The 26714-nt window shown below is 34.1% G+C and overlaps 2 protein-coding genes and 1 long non-coding RNA gene across 4 annotated transcripts; all 3 read left to right on the top strand.

The window, feature by feature from the left end:
* Positions 1-411: 411 nt before the first annotated feature.
* Positions 412-3904, top strand: LOC140052125 (uncharacterized). Of its 2 annotated transcripts, none has more exons than XR_011845582.1 (3): positions 412-559; positions 1862-2003; positions 3557-3904. It is a non-coding gene; the product is annotated as an uncharacterized lncRNA (long non-coding RNA). The 2 variants fall into 2 exon arrangements; XR_011845583.1 differs by having other exon boundaries at positions 514-547.
* Positions 3905-5590: 1686 nt separating this feature from the next.
* On the top strand, positions 5591-25622 carry LOC140051686 (nucleolar RNA helicase 2-like). Its single transcript, XM_072096977.1, has 14 exons — positions 5591-5782; positions 10236-10457; positions 10844-10919; positions 13150-13233; positions 13894-14021; positions 14322-14586; positions 15427-15581; positions 16362-16568; positions 17646-17750; positions 19997-20116; positions 20786-20859; positions 21372-21531; positions 23060-23239; positions 23836-25622. Exons 1-14 carry the CDS (start codon positions 5741-5743, stop codon positions 24091-24093), a joined length of 2076 nt encoding a protein of 691 aa, XP_071953078.1. The 5' UTR covers positions 5591-5740; the 3' UTR covers positions 24094-25622.
* Positions 6413-9514, top strand: LOC140051541 (uncharacterized). The gene has a single exon (XM_072096787.1). It carries the CDS (start codon positions 6426-6428, stop codon positions 8256-8258), a length of 1833 nt encoding a protein of 610 aa, XP_071952888.1. The 5' UTR covers positions 6413-6425; the 3' UTR covers positions 8259-9514.
* Positions 25623-26714: the final 1092 nt, after the last annotated feature.

Raw genomic sequence — 26714 nt, 5'->3', positions numbered from 1 at the left:
TCAAACAATTATTATTTTTGTTTTTCAATGTTAATTAAACGGTAAATTAAAGATAAATTCTATTTAATACTTTGGTTAAAATGACATGTTTTTAACGTTTAATATTATACAAATAATGAATGTTTATGAGTGTAATGGTACAAATAATGGCACGAGGTGAATGATGAAAGGTTATAAATAATATGTGTTTAAGTGCGTTGCCATTGATGTTTCAACGTTAAATTAACATTAGATTTCAGTTGGCGGTTTATTTTATCATCCTTTATTGTAAAACAAATGATTATTGGTTATTTAGGAATTTTAGATTGGCAAATATTATTGTCTCTGTATAATACAAAAATGTTCTAGAAGTTGTGTTGAAAATTGAATGATCCTTTCATGCAAGATCAAATTTCATAAGAGATACGAGCTTGTCATTGGTTAGTTTCGTTTTGATAAAATTTTGAAACTGGTGTCAGTAATTTCAGTTACTTCGACGTAGGAGGCTAGGCCTACAGTTACAGTGGTGTGTAGAAAAAAAAGGCTCATCATTGAAATTGTCAAATAAGTATGTTTTGAGGTTGGAAAACAATCTTTTTTATTTGTAATCTACTAATTTATAAGCTTTGAGCTTGACTATTTTACCCTTATCAATAGCTAGCCTCTAGTCTAGTAGGCCACACATGCATAGCTAGGCTATTAGCCTGGTAGGCTAGGCTAATAGGCTAGGCAGGCTGCCAAACTGATGAACTGAATTCACTCACTAGGCCTAGTGGAAGCATTTAGTATTATGCATGTCAAGGGCAAACATTTGCCTTGCCAAGGATAACTACAGTACTGTACTTATTATGGTTATAAAATGGTATGTATTAGTTTAGGCCTTTTAGTTCAATACTTTCTTTATTTATCCAAAAGTATACAAATATAACATTATAATATATAATTAGTTGGCCTAGCTAGGCCTAGCTTTCTGCTAGGCTGTCTACAGTAGCTGCTAAAACACATGCTGCTAGCCTAGGACGGCTATTTGTTAACGCCGTGGCTAAAGATACGGTACCGTATTCTAACTTCTGTTTACTAAAGGTACGGTAAAATTGCATTACGTCATAATCAGCCAATGGGGTGCTGGTACGTGTGTGACGTCATCGTATAAGGACTTTGGATTTTTTTTCATATCGCGTCTGTTGTTGGTTGTATATATGTAGAGAATTCCTATCGGCGGCGCCAGGCTGCGTGGATGTGTGTGCGCTGCAGATGAGGGTTTTTTTTTTATTCAAAATGGCCTATTTAGGCCTATATTTTTTTAAAACTTTGTTTACAATGGTGACCATAAACAACAAGCAAATGCGGACAATAAAGGGGCCCTTAAATACTATGATTTAGACAGCAGTGTAGCCCCAGGGCTGACGAGTCACAGAAATCAGCGCACAGCACACATATGCAGCTGGCCACAGCCTGGCATCGCTTTCCCTACACAAACAAACTCATATAATGAGGTTATACATAGTACGTAGTAAGTAGGCCTAGGCCTCTTTTAAAACGGTTTTCTCTATTCTAGAATTAAAATCAACATGGCTTTTCAATAATAATAACAGACGTAGGCTACATTTAGTTTTTGTCACACACGACGGCGATAATAGCGATAAATAAAGCATAAAGAAAATGCGGTTGATCACTGTTTTCGCCATACCTCCATGGTTTTCGCGATATGAAAAAAATCCACAAAGTCCTTATACGATGACGTCACACACGTACCAGCACCCCATTGGCTGGTTATGACGTAATGCAATTTTACCGTATCTTTAGTAAACAGAAGTTAGAATACGGTACCGTATCTTTAGCCACAGCGATTTGTTAAACTTACTCGCTTTCTTTATTTCAGATTGTAGGCCTAGCTAATAAGGCCCTTAGGCCTATGCCTAGCTAGAGTACAAAATAATGAAGTACATGTAGGCCTATAATCTTTTCTATGTGAATCAAACGAGAAAAATCTAATGGATGATCAATATTTTTATATACAAAAGGTTGGTATTTATAGTTCTTAACTTTAATATTGAATTGAATAAATATTACGCCATGATTAGGATTCCGGCACCGCAACTCAACTTCCCATCGTTAGGGAATCCGACACGCTATTGCGCATGCCCAGAGCGAAGTAATTATAGCTTGCACTAGTGCCACAGACCGCGCACCACATTACCCGAGAGTCGGAGTGTTAACTAGGGATGTACTGTGTAGCCAAAGATATCTTTGCTGTGGCCTAGTTAGTCGTCGCGCGGGGGAGAGAGCGATGGATGAAACTTGGCCTAGGCCATACATGAATTAATAATTACGCCACGCGTTAAAATAATTATTATGATATCGATAATAATCAGCTTGCGTATTTCAAGAAATGTACGAAAATGAATAGCGTAGCGTTGCGACACCGACTTCTCCCGAACAGTTCTGTTTTGTTTTTTTTCACATCCGCACGGCGGCTGCTGTCAACAAATCAACTTCAAATCAAATGATGTTATGTACAGTATAAATGCGTTATATGAAATCTTTTATTTTGTACTTGAAAAATCATAAAAATTAAAACTAGTCATGCAATTATAATTCATAAATATATAAAGTTTATATATGAATGAAGCAGCAAATTTAATTACGAAATAAATAGGCCCAATGGTCACATCTAGCTGGTAGGCCTACTAGTATTAGTAGGCATGTAGGCCGGCTAGTTCGCTGTGGCGCAGCTATTAAAATGATCCATCGCTGTAAAGCTTGGTTCCCACTAGAACGTAACGCAAGGACGTAAACGCAACGCAAGCGTTTTAACCAATGACAAGCGAAGTTATAGACAGTTAGCAATCACAAGCGAATAAGCCATCGCTTGTGATTGGTCAATTTACTTGCGTTGCGTTACGTCCTTGTGTTGCGTCGCTAGTGGGAACCACGCTTTGGTCTGTTGTAGACAAAAATAGAGTCGCCGATTACCTTGCTCTGGGCATGTGCAATAGTGTGTCGGATTCCCTAACGCTGGGCAGTTGAGTTTCGGTGCCGGAATCCTAACCACGGCGTAAATATTAATACAGTGTTGCAATATTATTTACATAAATTGAATTGATTGCATATTTTACGTGTAAGTTTGAAATGATGTTCTGAATTGAATTTTTTTTTATGTACAGTATGATTTTTGAACAATGTGTTAAAGATATAATTGAACTGAACAATTTTTTTTTAAATGTTTTGTTGAATATGCCGTCACTATAGAGTTGTTCACTTTGACCAAAAATTAGATTTTAAAAAATGCATTTGTACCTTAAAAGGGGGACAATTTAAACAAACAATTGGTTTTTGGTTAAATGTACTGTTTATTTTGTATTTTTGTTAAGTGAAATCTTTATTGTTTTTGTTTATTTTCTACGGCAAGTGAATATCTAAATTGTTAAAATTGCAAAATGGCAAGGTATTCAAAGTATGATTGTATTAATCTTCATTGTTCATGTTTTTTGGGGACAATAAATCTTTCAACAATTAATTTTTTACTGTATTATTTTTGTTTAAAACTACAGTAACTTGATTGAATTTGTTTCAGGTTTGGAAAAATAATATTGCCACACTTTTGGAAAGCATAGGAAAATGTCAACACAGGAATCGAGGCAACTGTTTATTGACTAATCGGAACAATGCAATTACAGTATTGTGTTATTGCCATCATTTGGACTTCTGCAACATTAGCACAAGGCACCTGTGACGTGTGTTGTATTTATTGTGTTTTACTGTAATCAGCCAATATTTATAGTTATTCAATCATGTTAGTTGGCAAACATATTACAAACTGGTTATTAGTATATTTTTTATACTTAACATTGGTACCTGAGAACTGTCAGTGAGGATGTACATTATTTGATTGTTGCTTGAATTTTGCCTGATGATTTGATAACACCTGATTAAATTGTTATTTATGTTTTTATAGAAATTAAAGATTAGTAAGATATACAGTATTTATAAAATGTCTCTATTGATGGATTCTGCGACGTAACAGTAACTTTACTACTAACTACTTTAAAACCGTTGATTCAAATTGGATATAGTAATTCAACAAATCAAATTTCAACGTTAAATCTATGTTTAAATTTACATTGATGCAAATTTTCATTTCAACTTAATATTTACGTTGTTTCAACGTTAATAATTTCAACATTGAATCAACATTGATAATTTCAACGTAGACATTTTTACGTTGTTTCAACGTTGATAATCTATGTTGAATCAACGTTGACATTTTTGTTGAGGCAAACTTTCATTTTCAACCATTTTTTCAACGTTATTTCAACGTTACTTATTTTAACGTTGTTTCAACGTTGATAATTTCTATGTTGATTCAACGTTGACATTTACGTTGAGGCAAACTTTCATTTTCAACCATTTTTTCAACGTTATTTCAACGTTACCTATTTTAACGTTGTTTCAACGTTGATAATTTCTATGTTGATTCAACGTTGACATTTACGTTGAGGCAAACTTTCATTTTCAACCATTTTTTCAACGTTATTTCAACGTTACCTATTTTAACGTTGTTTCAACGTTGATAATTTCTATGTTGATTCAACGTTGACATTTAAGTTGAGGCAAACTTTCATTTTCAACCATTTTTTCAACGTTATTTCAACGTTACTTATTTTAACGTTGTTTCAACGTTGATAATTTCTATGTTGATTCAACGTTGACATTTACGTTGAAGCAAACTTTCATTTTCAACCATTTTTTCAACGTTATTTCAACATTACTTATTTTAACGTTGTTTCAACGTTGATAATTTCTATGTTGATTCAACGTTGACATTTACGTTGAGGCAAACTTTCATTTTCAACCACTTTTTCAACGTTATTTCAACGTTTGCAGATAACGTTGAATTAACGTTAATTCAACCAATTTTTGCCCACTGGGATATAATATCTCTATATGGCTCTGCTGGTGAAAAGTGATTCCAACAGGAAGGGAACTAACAAGATGGCGGCCGTATTCCGTAAATGTGTTCAAAAACAGTATTATAATACATTAAGACCACATAAATACGACACATATTGGAGGTAAGTTTTTATAAAATGTAATATAATTATTGTTAATCGCAATAGAATACATAATTTCTTGGTAAGCTAGCATTTTTTGTGTATACGGACGAGGATCAAATAGAATGCGTTCGCGTTTATACGCTTAAAGCCTGTTTTCCTGTCGACGTTATTCATGCTATCGTTAACAATAATCGGCAATCTTCTACGTAAACATTCAAATGTTAACGATTTAAAGGAAAATGTACTCGCTATCGTTATCATTTCAACTTGATCGTTTTCAAGCGATTGTCGTTGAACTTTTAACGATCAACGACGATATCGTCGAATAACGTCGACAGGAAAACAGGCTTAACGCGCTGCGTTACGTATCGTTCTCACGCAGATAGGCTCAACACAGGCGTAGTATTGCGTATTGCCTAGGGCATATCTGATTGGTCGATGGCAGCCGCCATCTTGTTGGTTTTCCTTTCCACGGAGAATCACTTTTGAACTGCGATAACATTAAAATATTGCCATGCAGCCTTCGGCTATTACATATCACTGGATAACACGGCTCAGCTTCACCGTTGGTGGTGCTGCAATCTATGACGTCAGTCATTATTACATTGCCACACGGCCCTTTTAATTCCCACGTGTTGTTGAGAGTGCAGTGTGCCTGTGTACATTTGTTTTGAGGGCGAAATATACACAAAATACATATTATAATGGCTGAAATATCGAAGAAAAAGAAAAGTAAAAAGTCTAAAGTAAGTAATTATCATCATGTCATGTTTTGAATGGCAATTTAATACCTAGTGTAGGCGGCATTTATGCCGGCGTAGGCTAGGCGGGCCTAATAAGTAGCTTCTTGATGATTGAATGATGGAGGGGTATGATGGGTCATTTAGTCATGTTAACTTTTTATAAAGTCGTTTCGTTCCATAGTATAGCAAGTAGTGAAAGATATTAGTAGAAGTAAAGTTTTATAAATATACTATATTAGAACACCAGAACACTTATTTTAATGTTAAAACAAGATGTATAATTTGTTTGTTTTGTGTTGAATTTGTACCCTCATTGAATTTGAGTAATCTGAATGTACAGTGGTAGTAGTAGTAGGCCTAGATGTAGCCTGTATGTAGGCGTAGCTAGGCATTTGTGAGGACAGAACCGACGTCAGTTTATTAAAAAGCTAGCACATGTACATACACAGTAATCATATACAAGTGTTATGTGTTGAACATGTATTGTCACTTGTTAGGACCAATCACAATGCGACTGACGCCGGATCTCTAGCAAGTGATCCAGGCTAGTAAACGATTTGTTTTTGAATTATATATAATTGAATTATATATGACCTGTTGAATTATTCAACAGGTCATGATTGAAATGCAACTGCACAGCCTGCGAATGCAACTACCAAAACGAAACTTGAAAGTGGGATACACCCCAGAAACTGTGAGAATTGCAATAGAACGAATTAGAAGTGGAGAACTGTCAATGGGGGCGGCAGGTAGGATGTATTCCATACCAAAGTCGACATTAAGTGACAAAATTAATGGAATAACACCGATTGAGTCGACGCAAGGTCCGAACCCATTTCTTAACAGAGCTGAAGAGGGGAGACTTGTGGAGTGGCTCAAGCACATGGCACAGATTGGGTACGGCCGCACTAAGCATGAACTGAAGCTAACTGTTAAAAAAATAGTAGAATCAGATGGTAGAAAGACACCGTTTGCTGGCAACATGCCAGGACGTCAATGGTTGCGTAATTTTATGAAACGTCATCCAGATCTATCTGTGAGACGTCCTGAGTCCCTGGGAATAGAGAGGGCTACAGTGACCAAAGAAAAAATATCGCAGTGGTTTCATGAATACAAGGCGTTTATGAAGGATGCAGGAATCGAAGATGTCATATCAGATCCGTCCCGGCTGTTCAATGTCGACGAAACAGGCTTCCCCCTAGGAGTAAAAAATGAAAGAGTGCTGACAGCTAGAGGCGCAAGGAATGTTTACCAGCAAACATTAACAACAAGTCAACAGATTACCGTAGTTGGTGCCTGTAATGCAGCTGGGTCTTATATCCCACCCTTGATCATTTTTCCTGGGTTAAGATTTGGATACAATGCACTAGAGGGTGCTCCAGATCACTCCTCTTTTGCAAAGTCTAAAACTGGATATATTAATTCTGAAATATTTTTTGAATATTTATCCAATCATTTTTTGCCCTATGTAAAATCATTACATGTTTATTTTCCAATTGTGTTGTTTGTGGATGGCCATTCAGCTCACCTAAACATTGATACGGCAGAGTTTTGTGTTAAAGAGAAGATAATTTTATATTGTCTTCCTTCACACTCCAGCCACCTCATGCAACCTTTGGATGTGGCTGTTTACAAGTCCTTAAAAACCTCTTGGAACAAAGCTGTTCGCAAATGGATGACTGATCATTACGGGCAATACGTGACCAAGCAGTCTTTCTCTTCAGTTTTTGCTGTTGCTTGGGAAGAAAGTGCCAAGAAGAAGTATGCTCGTTCTGGTTTCCGGAAAAGTGGGTTGTATCCTTTTAATGCCAATGCTATTGATCCTGCCATGCTGGCACCTTCTACTGTTTTTCACAGAACAGAACAACCGACAACAGCAACCACTGTATCATCTACATCAATGCCACTGCAAACACCACCATCATCGTCACCACAATCACTACCACCACCATCATCACTACCACTACCACCACCATCGTCACAAACATTATCACCACCACCATCATTGAATCAATCAGCAGGATCAACATCATCAACACCAACATCATCAACACCACCATCATCTTCCTTTGCTGCCAACGTCGCCGCACTACATGCTCTTGAGTCAGCTATGGGGGAAGTCATTGTCTCCAACTTTCAAAGTCGACAGATGGAGGGATGTGACATGTCTGATCCCATGTATTATACATGGTTTAAACTTAAGTCATCAACTACCATCGTGACCCCTCCACCTTCTTCTATGGGTAAGCACTCAAATTCATACGTGTCTCCGGCGTTTGATGAACATCTTGTTTACCCGAAGAGGGCCATGGCTTCTGAAAATAAAAGAGTTCTTCCTCATGTAATTTCTGGAAAAGCTTACATTAAAATGTTGAAAGAAAAGGAAGAGAAAAAAAAAGAAGTTGAGGCAGCAAAAGCAGAAAGAAAGCGAGTCAGAGAGGAAAAAAAAACGAAAAATAAAAAAAAGATAATAACTTAAGAAAATGAGTTTGTCATTTGCCACCTTCTTCCAGGTGGTAATGAATGGGCTATTATGTACTGGCTAAAAAGGTAGCAATTCTTGATTTTATTTTATCCATCTTTGGAGAGTATGCACAGTATAGTATTCACCAATAGAACGTTTGGACCAAATTTCTGTATGCCTAAATTATGCTTTTATCAAGCAAATTGTGAATCCATTGGATTAATTCTGTAATGTTTCAAGAAGACTTGTAGCAGCTGGCAATGTTTGTATTTTTGGTTGATATGTTCTTTTAGAGCTGTTTTAAAGATGTATTGTTACTTTGACTAATTAAAAAAAAATAGTAGTATCATAATAGTTAGTAACTGTCACCAAAAATTAGTCGGAAAAAAAATCATTTAACTGAAATACAGACATTTTTTTGTTCAAAAAATAACTTTGACTTCCAGTCAAAGTTTTTGATCAAAACATATCTCATAATGCAACACGCTTGTTTGGCTACTCTGTATGCATAATCATAAAACTTCTCACGATGTGTGTGAAAACACTTTCTCAACTGTGACGAGTTGTAAACAATCCTAATTAGCATCATACATAATGCATACTCGTGGTTTGAAATCTTTGTTTACTTTCGCTAGCGACGATTTTTCAGACGAAATTTAATCAAATTAGTTTACCTGTTAATTACGTAAACTTGTTGTTTTTTACTTGAATTTTCGACTTTAATTTAAATTTAGAATATTTTGACAATACATCTTTAATATTTGTCCTATATTCGTTTTAGAATTGGGAACTTTAATGAAAATGCAGCGTAAACAATTTGGACAAATCCAGTGTAGAGCTTTAGGGATTATTTTGCATGGTGCTAGCTATGAATTTGCAAGAATAATATTATACTGTATCCCGCTTCTTGCTACAGATAGGCGCACCCAGTTGTGCAGGGATTATTTCCAAAAATTGCCTACACATAGGCTTTACCATCTTTTGCCTAAACCTACAGTAGGGAGGCACAATAAAACCTTTAGGTAGAAGTACCTAGTTTTTCCTCCCTAGACTACAGTGACCAAAACCAAACACACAAAAGGATTCATTACAAGTCTAATCAAGTACTATTGGTAATGTCATTGTTGCACAACTGGGTTCTCTTTTCTGAGTTTTTGATGTGTTTTTTATACTTTAAAATATTTTATATGGTGCTTTTTTACTTATGCCTTTTGTGAAATGTGTGTATACTACAGTAATTGATTGAAGTGAAGAATTAAAAAAGTTTGGATAGCGCTAAATAAAACATAACTATATAACAAACTTATTTTTTGCTTGATTGTTATTTGTTCAAAGATTGATTGATTGATTGATTGAATTTATTCGGTTCATACATAAAATACATTTTAAAACAGACAAATTACAAAAACAGAGTATGTTGTAGATAGAGGTGTGCCTCCTGCTCATCAATTATGAGTACTTTGTATTTTATATTTGTATTTTTGTATGCAATGATAATTTGGAAAAAATATAAAACATCAAAATAAAATATATAGTGATATGTTGTTTGGAAAAAATCATCCAAAAACAATACAAATGGGACTAGTTAATAACAAGTGAATGATATTCACTGTGATGATTGTGCATACTTCATTCTCGGTTTATGAATGACGCAGTTGTAAATGGCCAATGCAGAAGACCATGTGATCAGGTTGTACTGTATTTTCAGGCTTAAACTATTCGTAACTTACTGTCTGCGTGATAAGCCGCAATATGTGTTATTAAATGTCGCGCATTGAATGCGGAACAGTGCAAACGTAAATTTGTGCGATTGTCTACATGACATTTGACTACTACTACTACTGTTTGACGAGACATGTTATTGTCGTCTAGAATAATGTTGTGTAATAATTTTTGTGTCTGTCTGTAGCCCTCAGTAACTTAAGATTTAAACACAGACAATCCAGAACACTTAAAATTATATAAATTAATGAATTTCACACCTAAATTCAGACAAGCGATGTAGTAGAAGAAGTTGTTGAAGAAAATGGCGAGACCGAGGTAAAAAAAGAAAAGAAGGTGAAGAAAGAAAAGAAAGCTAAAAAGAGGAAACACGAAAACAGTGAAAGTGACTCACAAGGAGAAGAAACCAAAGTAGAGAAGAAGAAGAAAAAGAAGAAAGTGAAAAAAGAAAAAGAAATTGTTGATGAGGAGACCAATGGTGATATTGATCCGGTATGTTTTTTTTATTTTAAACATTTAGATTTTCATAAAATGTTTAAAAAAGTACATAATAACAGAATAACTACTCTTACTCGTACTATTATTTTGTATCTCATTCTTAATACTCCATAATGTACTTAAATTAATATTATATTATTTTGTATCATGTGCTTAAAACACATCTAAGACATACTGAGATTTTTTACTAGGATAGTAGGCACCCGAGTCCGGGGCCACAACTGGTGCTGGCCAGGGTTCAATTCTAATCATTACTTTACCTTATTGATCCTATTTATCCTATTAATAATTAATATAAAATGAATTGAATATAAATGATTTTTTATTGCAATTTTATTAACTAATGATTTGAGTTAATAACTGGTTAATTTCTTTTATAGGAGATGCTAGAAGAAATGCGTCTTGGAGATCTGAACAAATTTCCAATTTCTTCCAGAACTAAAGCATTGTTACTTAGTAAGTAGAATTTTACCTGTTTCCTATACAAAATAACTGTTTAAATTAAAAACATCTATCCAACTATTTTAAAATAACAAGGGGCGTGCGTCAAGGGTGCCCACTTAGTTGTTATATTTTTATTTTGTGTGCTGAAATAATGAGCATTGCAATACGGGAAAACAACAGTATTAAGGGAATTTGTGTTAATCCTGACAGTCAAATAAAAATCACCCAATTTGCGGATGATACTACTCTAATTTTGGATGGAACTGAAACATCCATAGCTAATGCAATTAAAGTTATAGAAAATTTCCGGGTTGAAATTAAATAAGGCAAAATCCAGCTTTCTAAATATTGGTAGGCTGAAAAATAAAAGAGACTATGTATAACGATAAGGATAATGGAGGTTTAAAAATGACAAATATTTATAAATTTAATGAAGCCCTAAAAATAACTTGGGTTAAAAGATTTTTAGACACAACCACGAACGGAAAATGGAAACAATTATTTAGGAAACAAATTTTGAGCATCGGTGGGGAATGGATCTGGCTTTGTAAACCAAAACAGGGGATAGGAATTAATTATGAAAAGCTTGGTAACTCCTTTTTACAAGATGTTTTAATAGCCTGGTTTAAACTAAGAAATGATTATGGTGATGATGTATCTGATGAGGTATTGTGGTACAATCAAAACATTAAAATTAATAAGAAAACTATATTTTATAGATCATGGAGCTTAAAAGGTGTAAATTATATTTCAGATGTAAGGCTTAACAACCAACGCTTTATGACATATACTGAATTTAAAAATACCTATGCTATAAATTGCAACTTCATTCTTTTTTTTGGTTTAGTTAATGTTATCTCTCAAAATTACCGAGAAAAATTTGCTAATCCCAACCCTACAAGAAAATCGCCAGTTTTATTACAATTAATGGAAGTTTTAAAAAAAACAACCACCTTTGTGTACAATTTGCTCAATAATATATTTAAGATAACCCCAAAGGCTTATAGAAAATGGAGTAATGAATTTAACCAAGAGCCTAATCTTGTTAAGGTTAATTGGAATTTAATTTATAGGATGCCTTATGAATGTACTCTTGATATCAAAACACAGTACCTGCAATTCAGATTTATACATAGAATTCTTCCTACAAATGAGTTATTGCACAAAATTGGCCTGATTCAAGATAATAAATGTTCTCTTTGTAGTAAGGAAAAAGAAACAGTAATACATCTAATGTGGTCTTGCGAGAAAACTTCTAAGTTGTGGGATGATGTGTTTTATTGGTTCAGGAAATTAGACATCACTATTAGATTAAATTATATAGACATATGTTTTGGTATTTTTTTTAATATAAATATTCAACTTTTGTTAATATGATTTTACTTCTTGTTAAGAGATATATATATAAATGCAAGATAAATGAAATTACTCTTAACTTCTTTCACTTTAAAAGATGGGTACTCTTTACAGAAACTGTGGAGAATAATATCGCAAAAATTAAAAATAAATATAATGTCCATATTAAAAAATAGGAACCAGTATTAGAAAGAGAATTGAATGAAATACACCCATAAGCAACTGAAATAATTCATTGTAACGCCTTAGTAAATTTGACAATTTATTTCTCTTATATTGTTTTGGTGAATTATGGATAGGGGAAAAAGAATTTGACTTTGTAAACCAAATCAAGGTATAGGAGTTAATAATGCAAAACTTTGTAACTATTATTGTTAATATGTTATAATAGCCTGGTTTAAACTAAGAAATGATTATGATGAGGTATGGTGATTTAATCAAATATTATAATGTGACGTCCTCACGCGTCTTTGATTTTCTTTCTTCTTTTCTGGGTACTTTTTTACAAAAACTGTGGAGAATAATATTGCAAAAAATTGAAATAAGTATAATGTCCATATCAAAAACGTATTGTAAACTAAATTAAGGAATAAGAGTTGAAAATGCAAAACTGGGTAATCATTATTGACAAGGGGTTATTATAGCCAGGTTTAACTTAAGAAATGATTATGATGAGGTATTTGTGGTATATCAAACATTGAAATGAAAGAGATAATGAAAAAAGAGAATGACGATTGAGATAATGTGACGTCCTCAAACGTCTTTGGTTTTCCTTTTTGTTTCGTTCTGTTGAGTGTAATGTTTTTGATAAAAGGAGAAAATAAAAGTTATTGAAAAAAAAAAAAAAAATGAAAACAAATAACCACAATATTTTTTTTTATTTTAGAACGTGGTGTCAAGTACTTGTTTCCAATTCAATCAAAAACATTTGATGACGTCTACAGCGGTGTTGATGTCATTGCCCAAGCTCGTAAGTTATTCTTCATTCATTTCATGTTTTCCTGAATGTAGTATTTCAAGCAAGATTTGCAAGAATTGCTATTAGAATTGAAAAGGATGTTGCAGTAGGTCCTAGTAAAACTGAGTTTTCAGAAGTAGTAATAATGGTTTTCCAAATAATTGTTAACACCGTCTATGGTGTGATCAATATACCCTCCAGTTCTTGGCAACATTAGCTTCATCCCATGGCTATTAGTTGTGTTTATTTTAATGGAGGAACATTAATCCAGTGATGGCCTTCGGTACCAAGCTTTCACCATAGCTTGACACCATCCTCGAACATCACTACAAGATGGATGATTGGGAAAAGATTGAAATAATAACACTGGTTAGATTCATGGAATATTTGTGTAGCATTGTAAATCTGAACTGAAGATCGCCATGTCATGTAGTGTCATGGCATGTGATGTCATGTCATATGGTGTCGTGTCATGTCATTGATCTTGATGAAGATGTACAACATGTATGAGAATCTGTATGTAGTTATTGAGGCCAGCCCAAAAAATGTGCATCGTTCAAAACAGTATACAGTTGATAGTGTATTGATATTTTTTTTAAACAAATTAAGATAGAGGACCTTTATTAGCTTTATTCTGAAACAAGGTGTTGCTACTAACTTATTATTTTGTAGGTACTGGAACAGGAAAAACATTTTCGTTTGCAGTGCCTCTCACTGAAAAATTAAAAGATACTCCCAAGAAAAGTGGTAGACCACCTAAGGTGTTAGTCCTTGCACCAACCAGAGAGCTTGCCAAACAGGTAAGTAGAATTTGCACTGAAGAAAGAAATAACAGTTATTTCTCATTGTATTTGATTGATGACACAATTATATTTTGTCATCAATTAGGCATTACGTCATTGTAGGAGAGAGAGTACCACGCATGTGTCAACTGTTCATGTTGCCAGTGTTTAGAGATTAATTAACTTCCAAATGGCAATAACTGTCCTATTTTCAATAAACTTGTTAACTGATCGCTCTAGATAAGTATATTTGCATTATAAAAAGATATATATTGTCATTTAGTTTTGACTCTAAATTGCAATTAATATTTTGTACAGGTATCTGAAGATTTTGAAGCCATCAATGATTCTTTAACTGTCACCTGCATCTATGGTGGAACAGCTTACTGGCCTCAAGAGACTGCCATCCGACATGGCATCGATGTCCTGGTAGGAACACCTGGAAGAGTACTGGATTACGTAAGGCGGAAGACACTAAACTTAAGCCAAGTTAACCATGTTGTACTGGACGAAGTTGACCGGATGCTGGATATGGGATTTGCTGACCCAGTGGAGGAAATCTTGATGTCCGTTTATAAACTTGGTTAGTATTTATTTTACCCCTTTTGCACTGCCAGAAAAAGTGTGGATTTAATCCAAAATTGTGTAACCGGAGTTAAACAAGCGACGATAAGGACTATAAACTGTAGGTCCAGTGTACACATCTAGCTCGTGTGCACTTTAAAGAACCTAGTACATCTTTCGAGACAGTAGAGGGTTACCCCAGTCAGTGTATTAGTACATCACAGCCACTGATCATAACTGGGCCCTCTGGGAGACCAGTCTTTGACTGAAGAGGTTACCCAGTATAAATATATATTTCAATCACACAAACGTGGCCAGTGTCAATATTTTTCTGGTTTGCTTAACCACCTGGGTAAGGAAAGTATGATATCAACTCACGACATTCCTGTGTTCAAAGTTTAAACAGCTTTGTCAATGTTTCTTGCTTATTTTTGTTCACTTTAGTATTTGATTCCAACACAATATTACTAGGATGCCTTTTAATGTGTGAGAGGACAGGATTTGGACTAATCCATAAAAGAAACACAAATTTGCCAAGGCAGTGTAAATACATGCAACATGCAGTCTCATTCCTGGGTTACTCAGTTGGGTCTGAAGAATGTATCTGGACATGACACTTGGCAATGTAAATACATGCAACATGCAGTGTCATTCCTGGGTTACTCAGTTGGGTCTGAAGAATGTATCTGGACATGACGCTTGGCAATGTAAATTTAGTATAAGTTTTAATTATTTATTAAATATGTCTTCATACATACACATATATACTGTATATTTCTTTTTAAATTATTTTTATTAATAATTAATTGAATGTAGTTCTACAATGAATAAACTTTACATGTTCCATTTCTTGTTTTAGACGCTGGAGATGAAAAGCGTAGCCCTCAGACACTGTTATTCTCAGCAACACTACCTAAATGGGTACATGACACAGCAAAGAAATACATGAAGCCCAACACAAAACGAGTTGATCTTATAGGAGGGGATACACGTAGGACCGCAACAACTGTCCAGGTATGCTATAATAGACGAGCTATTCAAATAAACCAAAAAATATATCAGAAGATTGACCAATCAAGATGTGTAACCCTTTTGAGAGCACATGTGCATGGATATATAGAGAATAAAAGTCACTTTAAATACAATTAGAATATATTTTACAATTATATGACCTTTCATGAAAAAAAAGATCCTTTTACATGTACAATAAACAATTGGAAATACAATACAAACTTTTTTGGAAAGTTAACCAACTTGGGTTTATTTACAAATAAATATATATAAATCCAAAGGCAAATTACTGAAAAAATGACAATGCTGTGGGTATCAGTGGCTGGATCTCAATGGAGTTACAAAAAAAAAAAGCGATAAGCTAAATAAAATATATATATATATATATAAATCCAAAGGCAAATTACTGAAAAAATTACAATGCTGTGGGTATCAGTGGCTGGATCTCAATGGAGATACAAAAAAAAAGTGACAAGCTAAATCAAAACGATAAGTAAAACAGCCAGAAAAGTTAACAGAGCTTTTGGACAACACTAGCCCTTCATCAGTGCAATATATATATATATAAACAAATCAGGCAAAGAACATTAATTCTAAACCGCCCGGTAATATACTGAAATTTAATTAATAAATTATATATATATATGGAAAGACAGCATCTATTCAATTGTTGTATTTATTTTCCTTTTTTATTTATATTTAAATACATACTTTAAAATAAAAAAGTTACTGTGAAAAAATTAGAATAATAAGGTTAAAATTGTATTGGTCATATTTCTTCAGCATATGGCTATTAAGTGTGGTTGGAAAGACCGTGCAGCTACCATCAGTGACGTGATCAAGGTGTATAGCGGTCATCACGGACGGTCAATGGTATTTTGCCAGACCAAGAAGGAAGCCAATGAACTAGCATTCAACTCGGTCATTAAGCAAGAGGCTCAGGTATTGCATGGAGACATAGCCCAACAACAGCGAGAAATCACATTAAGGGTAAGACACAGTGAAGGACGGTGATTATATTCATTGTTAACTAGGCCTTGTCATTTGAAAATTATAGGTGTGCTACAAATTGCACTCCTCAATACATTCAGGAATGCTTGTAGGTGTGCTGTTTGTATTTTGGTGTGTAGAAGTTTACCAAATTTAAGCGTGTTGTAAATTGCACTCGTCAAGGGCAGTTTAGGAGTGTGTTGGGCAAGTGATCGTACTAGCTCGCCCTAAAAGACAAGGCCTGGTTAACAATTTTTGCCAATGTGCCTAAAGAAAAGAATATTTAAGTAGCTCATCTGGTATTCATTCAGAGTTTGTGATAATCCTTCCAGGTACTGTACATACACCATATGTGCTCTTAAAATAATGCTAAAATTCCTTCCGGACAATACTTCATGATGTACATAGGATTTTTCCTGTTTCTTATTTGATTGTGCTTTTATTTAAAATGTTATTTGATTAATTTCCTGTTGTAAGACAATTTTATTTCTTGTTTTTGGTTGTGTAATTATAATGCAGTAAAACTATTATGGGGTTTTCTTTGGGAAACAATCAAATGACCTGTTAACTGGAGTGTTTAAATATATATTCGTTTCATGTACTGTATTAATGTGTCCTGAATGTGATATTTCATTTCGTACATAAGGTTGTGACCCCTTATGAAAGGTCACAAAATAAACATGAATATTCATTAGTCATATCGATAAGGTGTGATGTAATAATTGACCTTACTACAATTAGGTAATGAAAACGCATTTCGTCAAGCCATCTGTGTAGTCGAGTCAATTAGACTATAGACTTTGCATGTTGATGTATGGGGTTCGAATCCCATGACCAACTTATTTTTACTTTATACTGAGCGAATAGAAAATTTAGAGGGTTAGGTTTAGTTATATTTAGGAAGTAGTTCGGCTATCTTTCCCAAGGAGTCTCTAAAAATGTGTCCTAAATAGGGGGTGTTGTTTAATTCACATGAAAGTGTTTTTTCATAGTGTTCCCTGAATAGAGGTGTACCAAAGGATTGGTTCTACTGTACCAATTCATTTGTTGTAAAAAACAATGTTTTTGTTTTTGCAGTGTTTTCGTGAAGGCAAAGTAATGTGTTTAGTAACAACAGATGTTGCAGCTCGAGGTCTTGACATTCCAGAAGTTGAACTTGTTATACAATGTAATCCACCAAAGGTAAAAGCTCATCTACTAGAAGATTATTAAATAAATTAAAGAATTAAAATTCAGTAAAAAAAGCTAGTGTTTAAAATTAACAACAGTTACTAACTACCCTCCAGTTCTTGGCAACATTAGCTTCTTCTCATGGCTATTAGTTGTGTTTATTTTAATGGAGGAACAGTAATCCAGTGGTGGCCTTCGGTACCAAGCTTTCACCATAGCTTGACACCATCCTCGAACATCACTACAGATTATTTCATTATTAAAATAATTCTGTACATATTGTAATGTAAAGTACTTTGCTTTTAGTGCAACAAGAAAAAAAGATTTTTTTTATTTATTTATTTATTTAATCTTTATACTGGGTAGCCTTTTCAGTCTAAAACTGTTCTCCCAGAGGGCCCAGTGTATGTAATGATGAGTTTGTGACAGTGGCTGTGCTAGGCTCGCACTGGCCGATCGCCAAGTCGCCATGGGCGAAAACATTTCTAGATTGGCGAAAAATAAAACGGCTACTTTAGCCATTTTGGCGATGACATATGATAAAATAGATAATTAAATAATCATTTTGGCGAAAGCATAAAGTCCAACTAAAAGGTCCATTTGTCGATCTCCAAGCATTTATTTTGTTCGTTATCACGTTGTTTACTTCAAGCTCCATTTTTCGTCAACTTGTTTCGTTGTACCAGGCGTCTCTTTGTTATTTCAAAAAGATGGAGATAGCAGCAGCAGAGGTAGACTGCACAGAGAGAGACAGACGTTACACGACACATGGATGATGAAGTCTACCCAAACTATCACGTGTTGTGCGCTGCACAAACGATCGACTACGTAGCCGACGGTCGGCTAATTACCGGGATTGTCTATTTTTCGATAGGGGTGTACTTTCAGATTAAAAAGAAACATTATAGTATCTTCGATGAATGACGTCTTAATCTTATCGAAATGAAAAATGTATGCGTTATGCATTTTAGAGTCTTCCAATTTAATGTAGTTTCATATTTTACCCTTAATAAACTTCCCTCGTGCGTCAGTGTAAACAAAACAACATGCGGGAAATGGTAGAGTTTAACGGGGATTTAGCTAAACACACACGTGCATCTGAGCGGGGCCGGCCACCGGCTTCTGTGTTGTGTAAATAAATAATAACAAAGTGATAATAATCGGGATAAATTTCTCGCCCTGACAGAAACGCTTCGGCGCAGCCTTGAGGGATGGAAAGACGTGTACTCTGTACTTTGGCCTATATTATCTTACATTTAACAGCGATACGAGTGTTCGTTTGCTAGGAATTTTCCTAAATATTTTTAGCATACGATATACCGTTGCGGCGTTGTACATAATTTTGTAGGCCTAGGCCGGCGGTTCTGCACTTTCGCACCTCTTGAGCATACCCAATTTAAAAACATTAACCCGCTGCGCGGCGGTGATTCTAGGACACGATTTTCGCCTGGTACGCCATGGAATGAATGACCAGCCAAGCGTAAAAAAACAAAAGTAACATAGCGTTCAGGGGATTTCAGAAAACTGTAAAATGTTTATTATTAAATTGATAACTGTATGAATGCTGTATGATTAAAAACAATTTGAACAATTGTTTTGATCATGTAAAAAAAATACAAAAAAAATATTTTTTTTAATCATACAGTGATTTAGGCATGGTTCTTTATCTCAATGCCTTACAAAAATGTTCAGGGAACAGTGTATAGACCTGTTGACATAGATAAATTGACTAAAATGTTTTTACCACTATATTTCAAAAATTTTAAATTTTGGCTATAAACCGATTCATTTGGCTAAATAAAAAAAATTGACTTTAGCCATTTTGGCTATAGATAAACTGATTTGACTAAAAAAAATATTTTGACTTTCGCCAAATGGCTAAACAAAATGAAATGTTAGTGCTACCCCAGCTGTGTATGAACTAGTACACCAAGGTAACCCCCTACTCGTCTGGAAAGATGGACTAGGTTCTTTAAAGTGCACATGAGCCAGATGTGTACACTGGACCTACGGTTTATAGTCCTTATCTGAGGTGACTTGTTCTACCACCAGAACCATGGAGTGAGTGAACCTCGAACCCTTGCCGATGTTATGGCTACATATTATGGTTCCACTGTCTTAACCGCTCGGCCACTCGCTCGCTTTATATGATTATGTTACGTTAAAATGCAGCTACTTATTTTTTGTGATATGATAGTTTAGTTATTAATGCTATCTTTTTGTGGCTTTGCATTATTCTACTTTATCTTTTTCTTTAGGATGTAGAAGACTATATACACAGATCTGGCCGTACAGGTCGTGCCAATAGGAAAGGTACATGCATATGTTTCTATAAACCAAATGAAGAATGGGAATTATCTAAAGTAGAGCAAAGAGCAGTAAGTGTTTCACTTATTTTATGAAAAATTAATATACTACTTAGTATCTATAAAAGTTCTAAGCAACTAAAACAAAGCAACACTGACAGTCGCACAAGGAATATTGACATAACCTTACTTGAAATTCGTTCATTTGCACATGTACTATGTTTTCGGAATTGAAATTGTAAACTGAAAACCAGGTGCGTATGCGCTGCCTTACTTGCCATGGTTAGGGATCTTGTCCTGTTTCTTCCCTCAAGGGACCCCCGTCCACTCAATGATTATTGACAGTGGTCTTATAATGCTGGTGAGAATATGTTATCGTGACTTGTTCTTACTATTTACAGTACAGTACATTCCACATTCTCCACTATCTAACTATTGAGATACTTAAAAATAGTGACCAAACTACCCTCCAGTTCTTGGCAACATTAGCTTCATCTCATGGCTATTAGTTGTGTTTATTTAAATGGAGGAACATTAATCCAGTGGTGGCCTTCGGTACTAAGCTTTCACCATAGCTTGACACCATCCTCGAACATCACTACAATAAGATTTTGTTGATCTGTATTTTTTTATGAAAACATTGTTATTACATGCATTAAAACTAGAGAACATTTAGAAATTGCATTAGAAGATTAAAATATTGTAAATGAAATTGCAAGCCTTTTATGAATTTAATTTCAGGGAATAAAGTTTAAACGTATTGGTGCTCCACAGCCCAAGGACATCATCAAATCGTCGGCCAATGATGTCACAAAGTAAGTTATTACTTTACTTGTGCAATATCTTTACTGCATTGCATTTTGAGAGATGAAATATCAAGTGCAAGCATTTATTTTCCAACCCTCCAGTTCTTGGCAACATTAGCTTCTTCCCATGGCTATTAGTTGTGTTTATTTTAATGGAGGAACATTAATCCAGTGGTGGCCTTCGGTACCAAGCTTTCATCATAGCTTGACACCATCCTCGAACATCACTACATAAGGTTGTAATTTTGCCCGTCGAGATGGGCGGAGACCTCATCTTCAAATGGTTTCACTACCCAAGCCTACAGCTTTTTTAAAGTCCTTTCGTCCAGCACCTAACCAAAACATTTTTGGATAGTTTTTTTTTTCATCCACCTGCTGGCAGAAATTTTGAGTTTATTTTGTCTATGTACTGTTTAAAACCCATATTATCTTTTATTTATTTTTATTAAAAACTAGGTAAATTAAAAAATATTAGTAATTGTGTAATTCTTAATATTATTGTCTTACATTTATCTTTTCAGATTTTTAGATGAAATATCTGAAGATGTTGTTGATCACTTCAGACCAGCAGCTAAGGCATTATTAGAGGAGAAAGATCCTGAACTGGTTCTGGCGGCAGCATTGGCCCACATCTCTGGTGCAACCGACATTTCCCATAGGTCGCTTCTAAACTCGGAAGAGGTGAGGCAATGATTAGTTTTTTTTTATACAGAAATTCCACAAATTGGATCAAATTAAAATCTTTATTTATTCACGAAAATATAAAATACAATAGTACAAAATATAAAGCTTGTTCACCATAAATTAAAGGTGTACTTCCACAAGTTCATGATAAGTAACTGGTCACTGGATCATAACCGGTGCAAAAAAACAAATAATTAAACATTATGTTAACTGATGCAGGCTTGGATTACATTGATTTGGGTTGCTTTGTGTGATCAGCTATCTCTTCCCTTCCTCTCTCATCTCAACCTCTCCCTTTCCTTTCTCAATCTTCCTTTTCTCATCACCCCATGTCTCTCCACCCTATCTTTCTCTCTATATTACCCATAATCTTCCATTCTCTTTTTCCATTCCCCTCTATTCCTTTTTTAGGATTGTAATTAAACCCATGCTTAAAACTATGTCTTATGAGGTTTGTGTAGTAGAACCAATGTGTGTATACCATTTTCATTTTTCGTTTGTTATACTGATGGCTAAATTCCTGTCCACTTTATTGTGCTCAAATCTGTTTCTTCTATACTTGAAATATTCATGTAGTAGAATCTAAACCAATTACAGAGAACAAATTTATTATGTTATTGCAATTTCTTTATTATTTTTTTTTCAAAACTAAAGTAATCTTGTGCAGTTCTTGTTAATACATCATCAATCTTATTGACAACCGATTCTTGTCATTTTCACTTTCAATTTCATCTTTGGGTTGTTGATATATACTCTATTAAGAAACCTATCGTCTTTAAAATTGAAGATTCTATGAAATAACTAACAAAACTATATTTTGTTTATATTAGTTTAAAAGTTTACTTTGTTTATGGTACCTATATTGCACGTAAACTGTAAATTGCATTTTGAGATGTTAATCAACCATATATTGTACTGTGGAAACTTCCATTAATACAACCAAAATCGCCAGTTCAATATTTGCAAATGCTATGCAACTATAGCATGCTATACTATATACTAATAATAATAATAATACTATTAATACTATTACATAATATATACTATTTACAGTACAGTACATTCCACATTCTCCACTATCTAACTATTGAGATACTTAAAGATAGTGACCAAACTACCCTCCAGTTCTTGGCAACATTAGCTTCATCTCATGGCTATTAGTTGTGTTTATTTTAATGGAGGAACATTAATCCAGTGGTGGCCTTCGGTACCAAGCTTTCACCATAGCTTGACACCATCCTCGAACATCACTACAATAACATTTTGTTTATCTGTATTTTATATGTCAGAAAAAATTGCTATTTACATGCATTAAAACTAGGGAACATTTATAAATTGCATTAGAAGATTAAAATATTGTAAATGAAATTGCAAGCCTTTTATGAATTTATTTCAGGGAATAAAGTTTAAACGTATTTTTTAAAAAATTCTTAAGTATATGATCCCTTATGATGTCTGTGTAACTCAGTCCATTTTCATTGTCTATTTACACTTTTTAAAAACCAACCAATATTTGTTCTTACAGGGGTATACCACATACCTTCTAGAAGTGCAGAATGATATACGAACTGCGTCGTACGTTTACCAAACTCTTGGAAGCCAACTGCCATATGAAGTACGTGAAGCAGTGAAAGGCGTGAACATCTGCATCGATCAGTGCAAGGCCGTCTTTGATGCGCCCTCAAAGTTCAATAAAACTATAAAGGTTAGTTGCGCTTTTGGTGTTTTTACTTTCAAAATATTTTGCTTGCTGAGAATCCTGGGACTTAAACCATTAGCATGTTTACAAGAAAATCTGCTTTTTAGGAAAGTCTGTGAATACCACAGTATGGAAGCAATCTTAAGGTACAAATATAGTTTTGGCGGGTTAGATGTAAATGAATAAAGTTTTCAAGTCTAACATGCATCCAGTAGATCCCCACTGTTTTCCATATTGAATCAAATGTCAATGACTAGAAAAAAATGTGATGCTCAGAATTTGGCTCCCAGAGTTAAGACCAAAAAAAGTGTGATGTGCCCAAATATGGTAGTGTTATGACATCATCATGTCCATATATGTGCACATTCACATCAAATTTAATAGTGTAGACAGAGTTTTATAGACAGCACACTCTACCTTGTATCAAGATGTGGTACACATTTTTACAAAAACCTGAATGTGCAATCGTGAGGATGGATCCAAATAATGTACAACATACAATACATACCAATAAAATGACAAAGTTATACTTATATACTGATGATATGGGATACTCCATAATTTTGTTTACCAGTGTCTAATATCACTTGTTCTGATCTTAGGAAAACTGGAAAGACGATGAATATGTTAGTTTGAAAATAGCAACTGAACTGCCACCTCTGAAAGAGCGGGATCCTTACCAATCCAGAGGCTATGGAAACAACCGATACTCAGGTGGGAATGGGTATGGTTATAGGCAAAATGGATATGGACGAGGTGGAGGAGGGGGTGGTAGAGGACGTGGTGGACGAGGAAGGGGTAGGGGTTATGGAGGAGGAGGCGGTGGCGGCCGTTTTTCAGGCTGGTGGAAAGATGCCTAGAATTATTTTAATGATTTTAAAATTTTAAAATGAATTTCATACATATATACACTGTTTTTATTTCAATCTAATAAAAACAATTTTGCCATCCACATTTATGCTGCATACAAATTGAAATTTTTTTAATGTTTACGGAAACGTAAAAACATCCAAACATATTTAGATTTTGTAGTTTTGTGGCTGGGTGATTTTGAAATATTGGGACCAATTATATTTACTCGTAGTAATGGGTCTGTTTTTGCTGTAATGGTTATTTATCTCACGACTTAATGGTAACAAATGCTATGGTGTTTTTTTGTGAGCCAAAATGCTGCGGGCATGTGTTTATTTGTTAAATATTAAACAAGTATATTCTGATCACTGTGGTACATAAATGTGTTGTGTCTGAAGTTCGCAACATATCACCGTTACGGTTAGGATAAAAAACTCAAACAACGAGGCATTATTACCTGTGGAATAAAGGAACGCGTCTTCTTGAAACAGCAGAAGTGGTGATCGAGATTAACACATTTTACACGGGCCAGCAATATTTACAATACACCGGCTAAATAAATAGACATGGGATAATAATAAGGGATAATGGAATACCGTACGACTTAAAGCGTTAAAAAAAAAAAATTTAATACTGCGAATATGCACATAATCTATACTCATCTTTAACTTTTAGCATTTATCAGCCCAAATATCTTTCATGCAAACAAGCATGAATTACATCATGGAAAAATAGGCATTCTTTGACTTAACTCTCTCAGTAACTCGAGTATCTTTATTTCTTCACATTTAACTATTTTTATTCATTTTAGTTCAAATATAAGCTGGTAAATGAATGATAATTTGTAGCTGTTACAACAAGAATTATTAAACTACAAATCTATGTTAAATTAGTATTTCTTGCCTTTTATTTTCAATTATCGTCAACAGGATTAAGTTCTCATTGGAAGAACCAGGGTTGTATTTAACTCTTTTTCTGAATACATCAACACCCTGTTTTCAATTCATTAATTTTGGGGCACTTGTATTACATATACACGGCTCTTTTTGACAAAAGTTTAACAAGTTTTCTCGGATAAGGACACTTGGGTAGACAGATTAGCGTGAATTGGTGTTAGCAAAACAACAGAGAGACTCTTGTGATGTAAGATACTGGTTATTACGCTACATTTTCAATAAACGTGTGCATTTCCCACTGGTCCAGGGAAAAAAGTATTGAATTTCAGTAAAGCATACAAGTAAAAAATGCATTCTTGTTGCATTCTTTTTGGTATAAGTCGAACTGCACTAGAATAAACATATCTACAACTTTAAATACTGTCAATATGTTTCTTTAAATAGTTCAGTAGAACCACTATGGAGGGGAAACTTTCGGTGCTCAACAAATGGTCCTTTAATAAGGGATGCTCTATGAAAAGGGGTGTTTTTTCATTAAATGATACACAACAAATGCTATTCCATTATTTTTTTCCATTGTATAGTACAGATATGAACCCCTAAAAAGAGGAGTGAGGTAAATACAAATATCTTTTTTTTTTTGCTATCCATTTCTGTTTGTGTGTGCTTTTATTAAAGTGTACCTTGAGTATTCTCTCATCTTTGGTTCATGTTTGTAAAGGAGGCATAATTCCTACATGACTCTACTAACTTACTATTTTTTATTCTGTATGTAAAATGTTTTGTAAAGGTTAAATAACTTTGCAATTATGTGTTTCACAGTCCTCTTCTATAGCATCAGGATGTCCCAATAACTCGACATTTTGAATAGGAAATTAAAAACCCTAAAGATTGAAATTATATCAAACCTTCTCTCTTGTGATTCTTTTGCGATAAATGTATCGTGATTGGTTGATTGACTCTATTGAAAATTTATAAAATTGGAAAAATTTGTTCTAGTTAATTCAGTGCTTGAAATGAATCCAGATAATTATAATGATGACGTAAATTTGAGTCTTTGTCACGTGTACAGTGTTAAAATTATTCACAGGTTCGACAAGGTTTTGGCACAAGTCCCAAAGCTTGACTCCTGATTGTGAAGATATGTATACAGCTATCGACAAGGAAAGATAATTTATATAGCGTCCCCTATACATATCCAAATATACACTATTTTTCCCTGGACATTCCAAAGTGAATTAATGTAAAAGGAAGCGTTGTATTTCCCGTATTTTTGAATCGGATTATCTCAACATTTTAAAATACATCCCGTATTACTTTGATCACTTGTTTTAAGCGTAGCATTTTAAAGATATTTTGAAAGTTGATTAAACTCATTTTTTTTTAAATATACATTTAATTAGAGTGCAAATAGTTTTACATTTACCATTAATGTAAGTTAAGTAAACCATAAATTAATTAACCATTTCACTTTCTGTGTTAAGACTCTGTAATTAAACTCACTGATTGCTTTATATCTTGAGAACTACTGTGCTTCAAAGATTTTGCCCGATAATTTACCAAAAAATATTTCACTTTCATCTTTAATTAAGCAGTTAAATTCTTAATTATTCTCTAAATTCAGTATTTATTACTTTATTGAATAGTAATAAATTAGATACAAATGTTCATTTCAATTAAAATCACATTTTAATTACATTTCCTCATTTGATGAAAATGATTGTTCAGATTAT

The sequence above is a fragment of the Antedon mediterranea genome, chromosome 6 (genome assembly GCF_964355755.1).
Source record: "Antedon mediterranea chromosome 6, ecAntMedi1.1, whole genome shotgun sequence".
Classification (NCBI taxonomy): domain Eukaryota; kingdom Metazoa; phylum Echinodermata; class Crinoidea; order Comatulida; family Antedonidae; genus Antedon; species Antedon mediterranea.
This window is presented reverse-complemented; position numbering and strand designations above follow the sequence as displayed.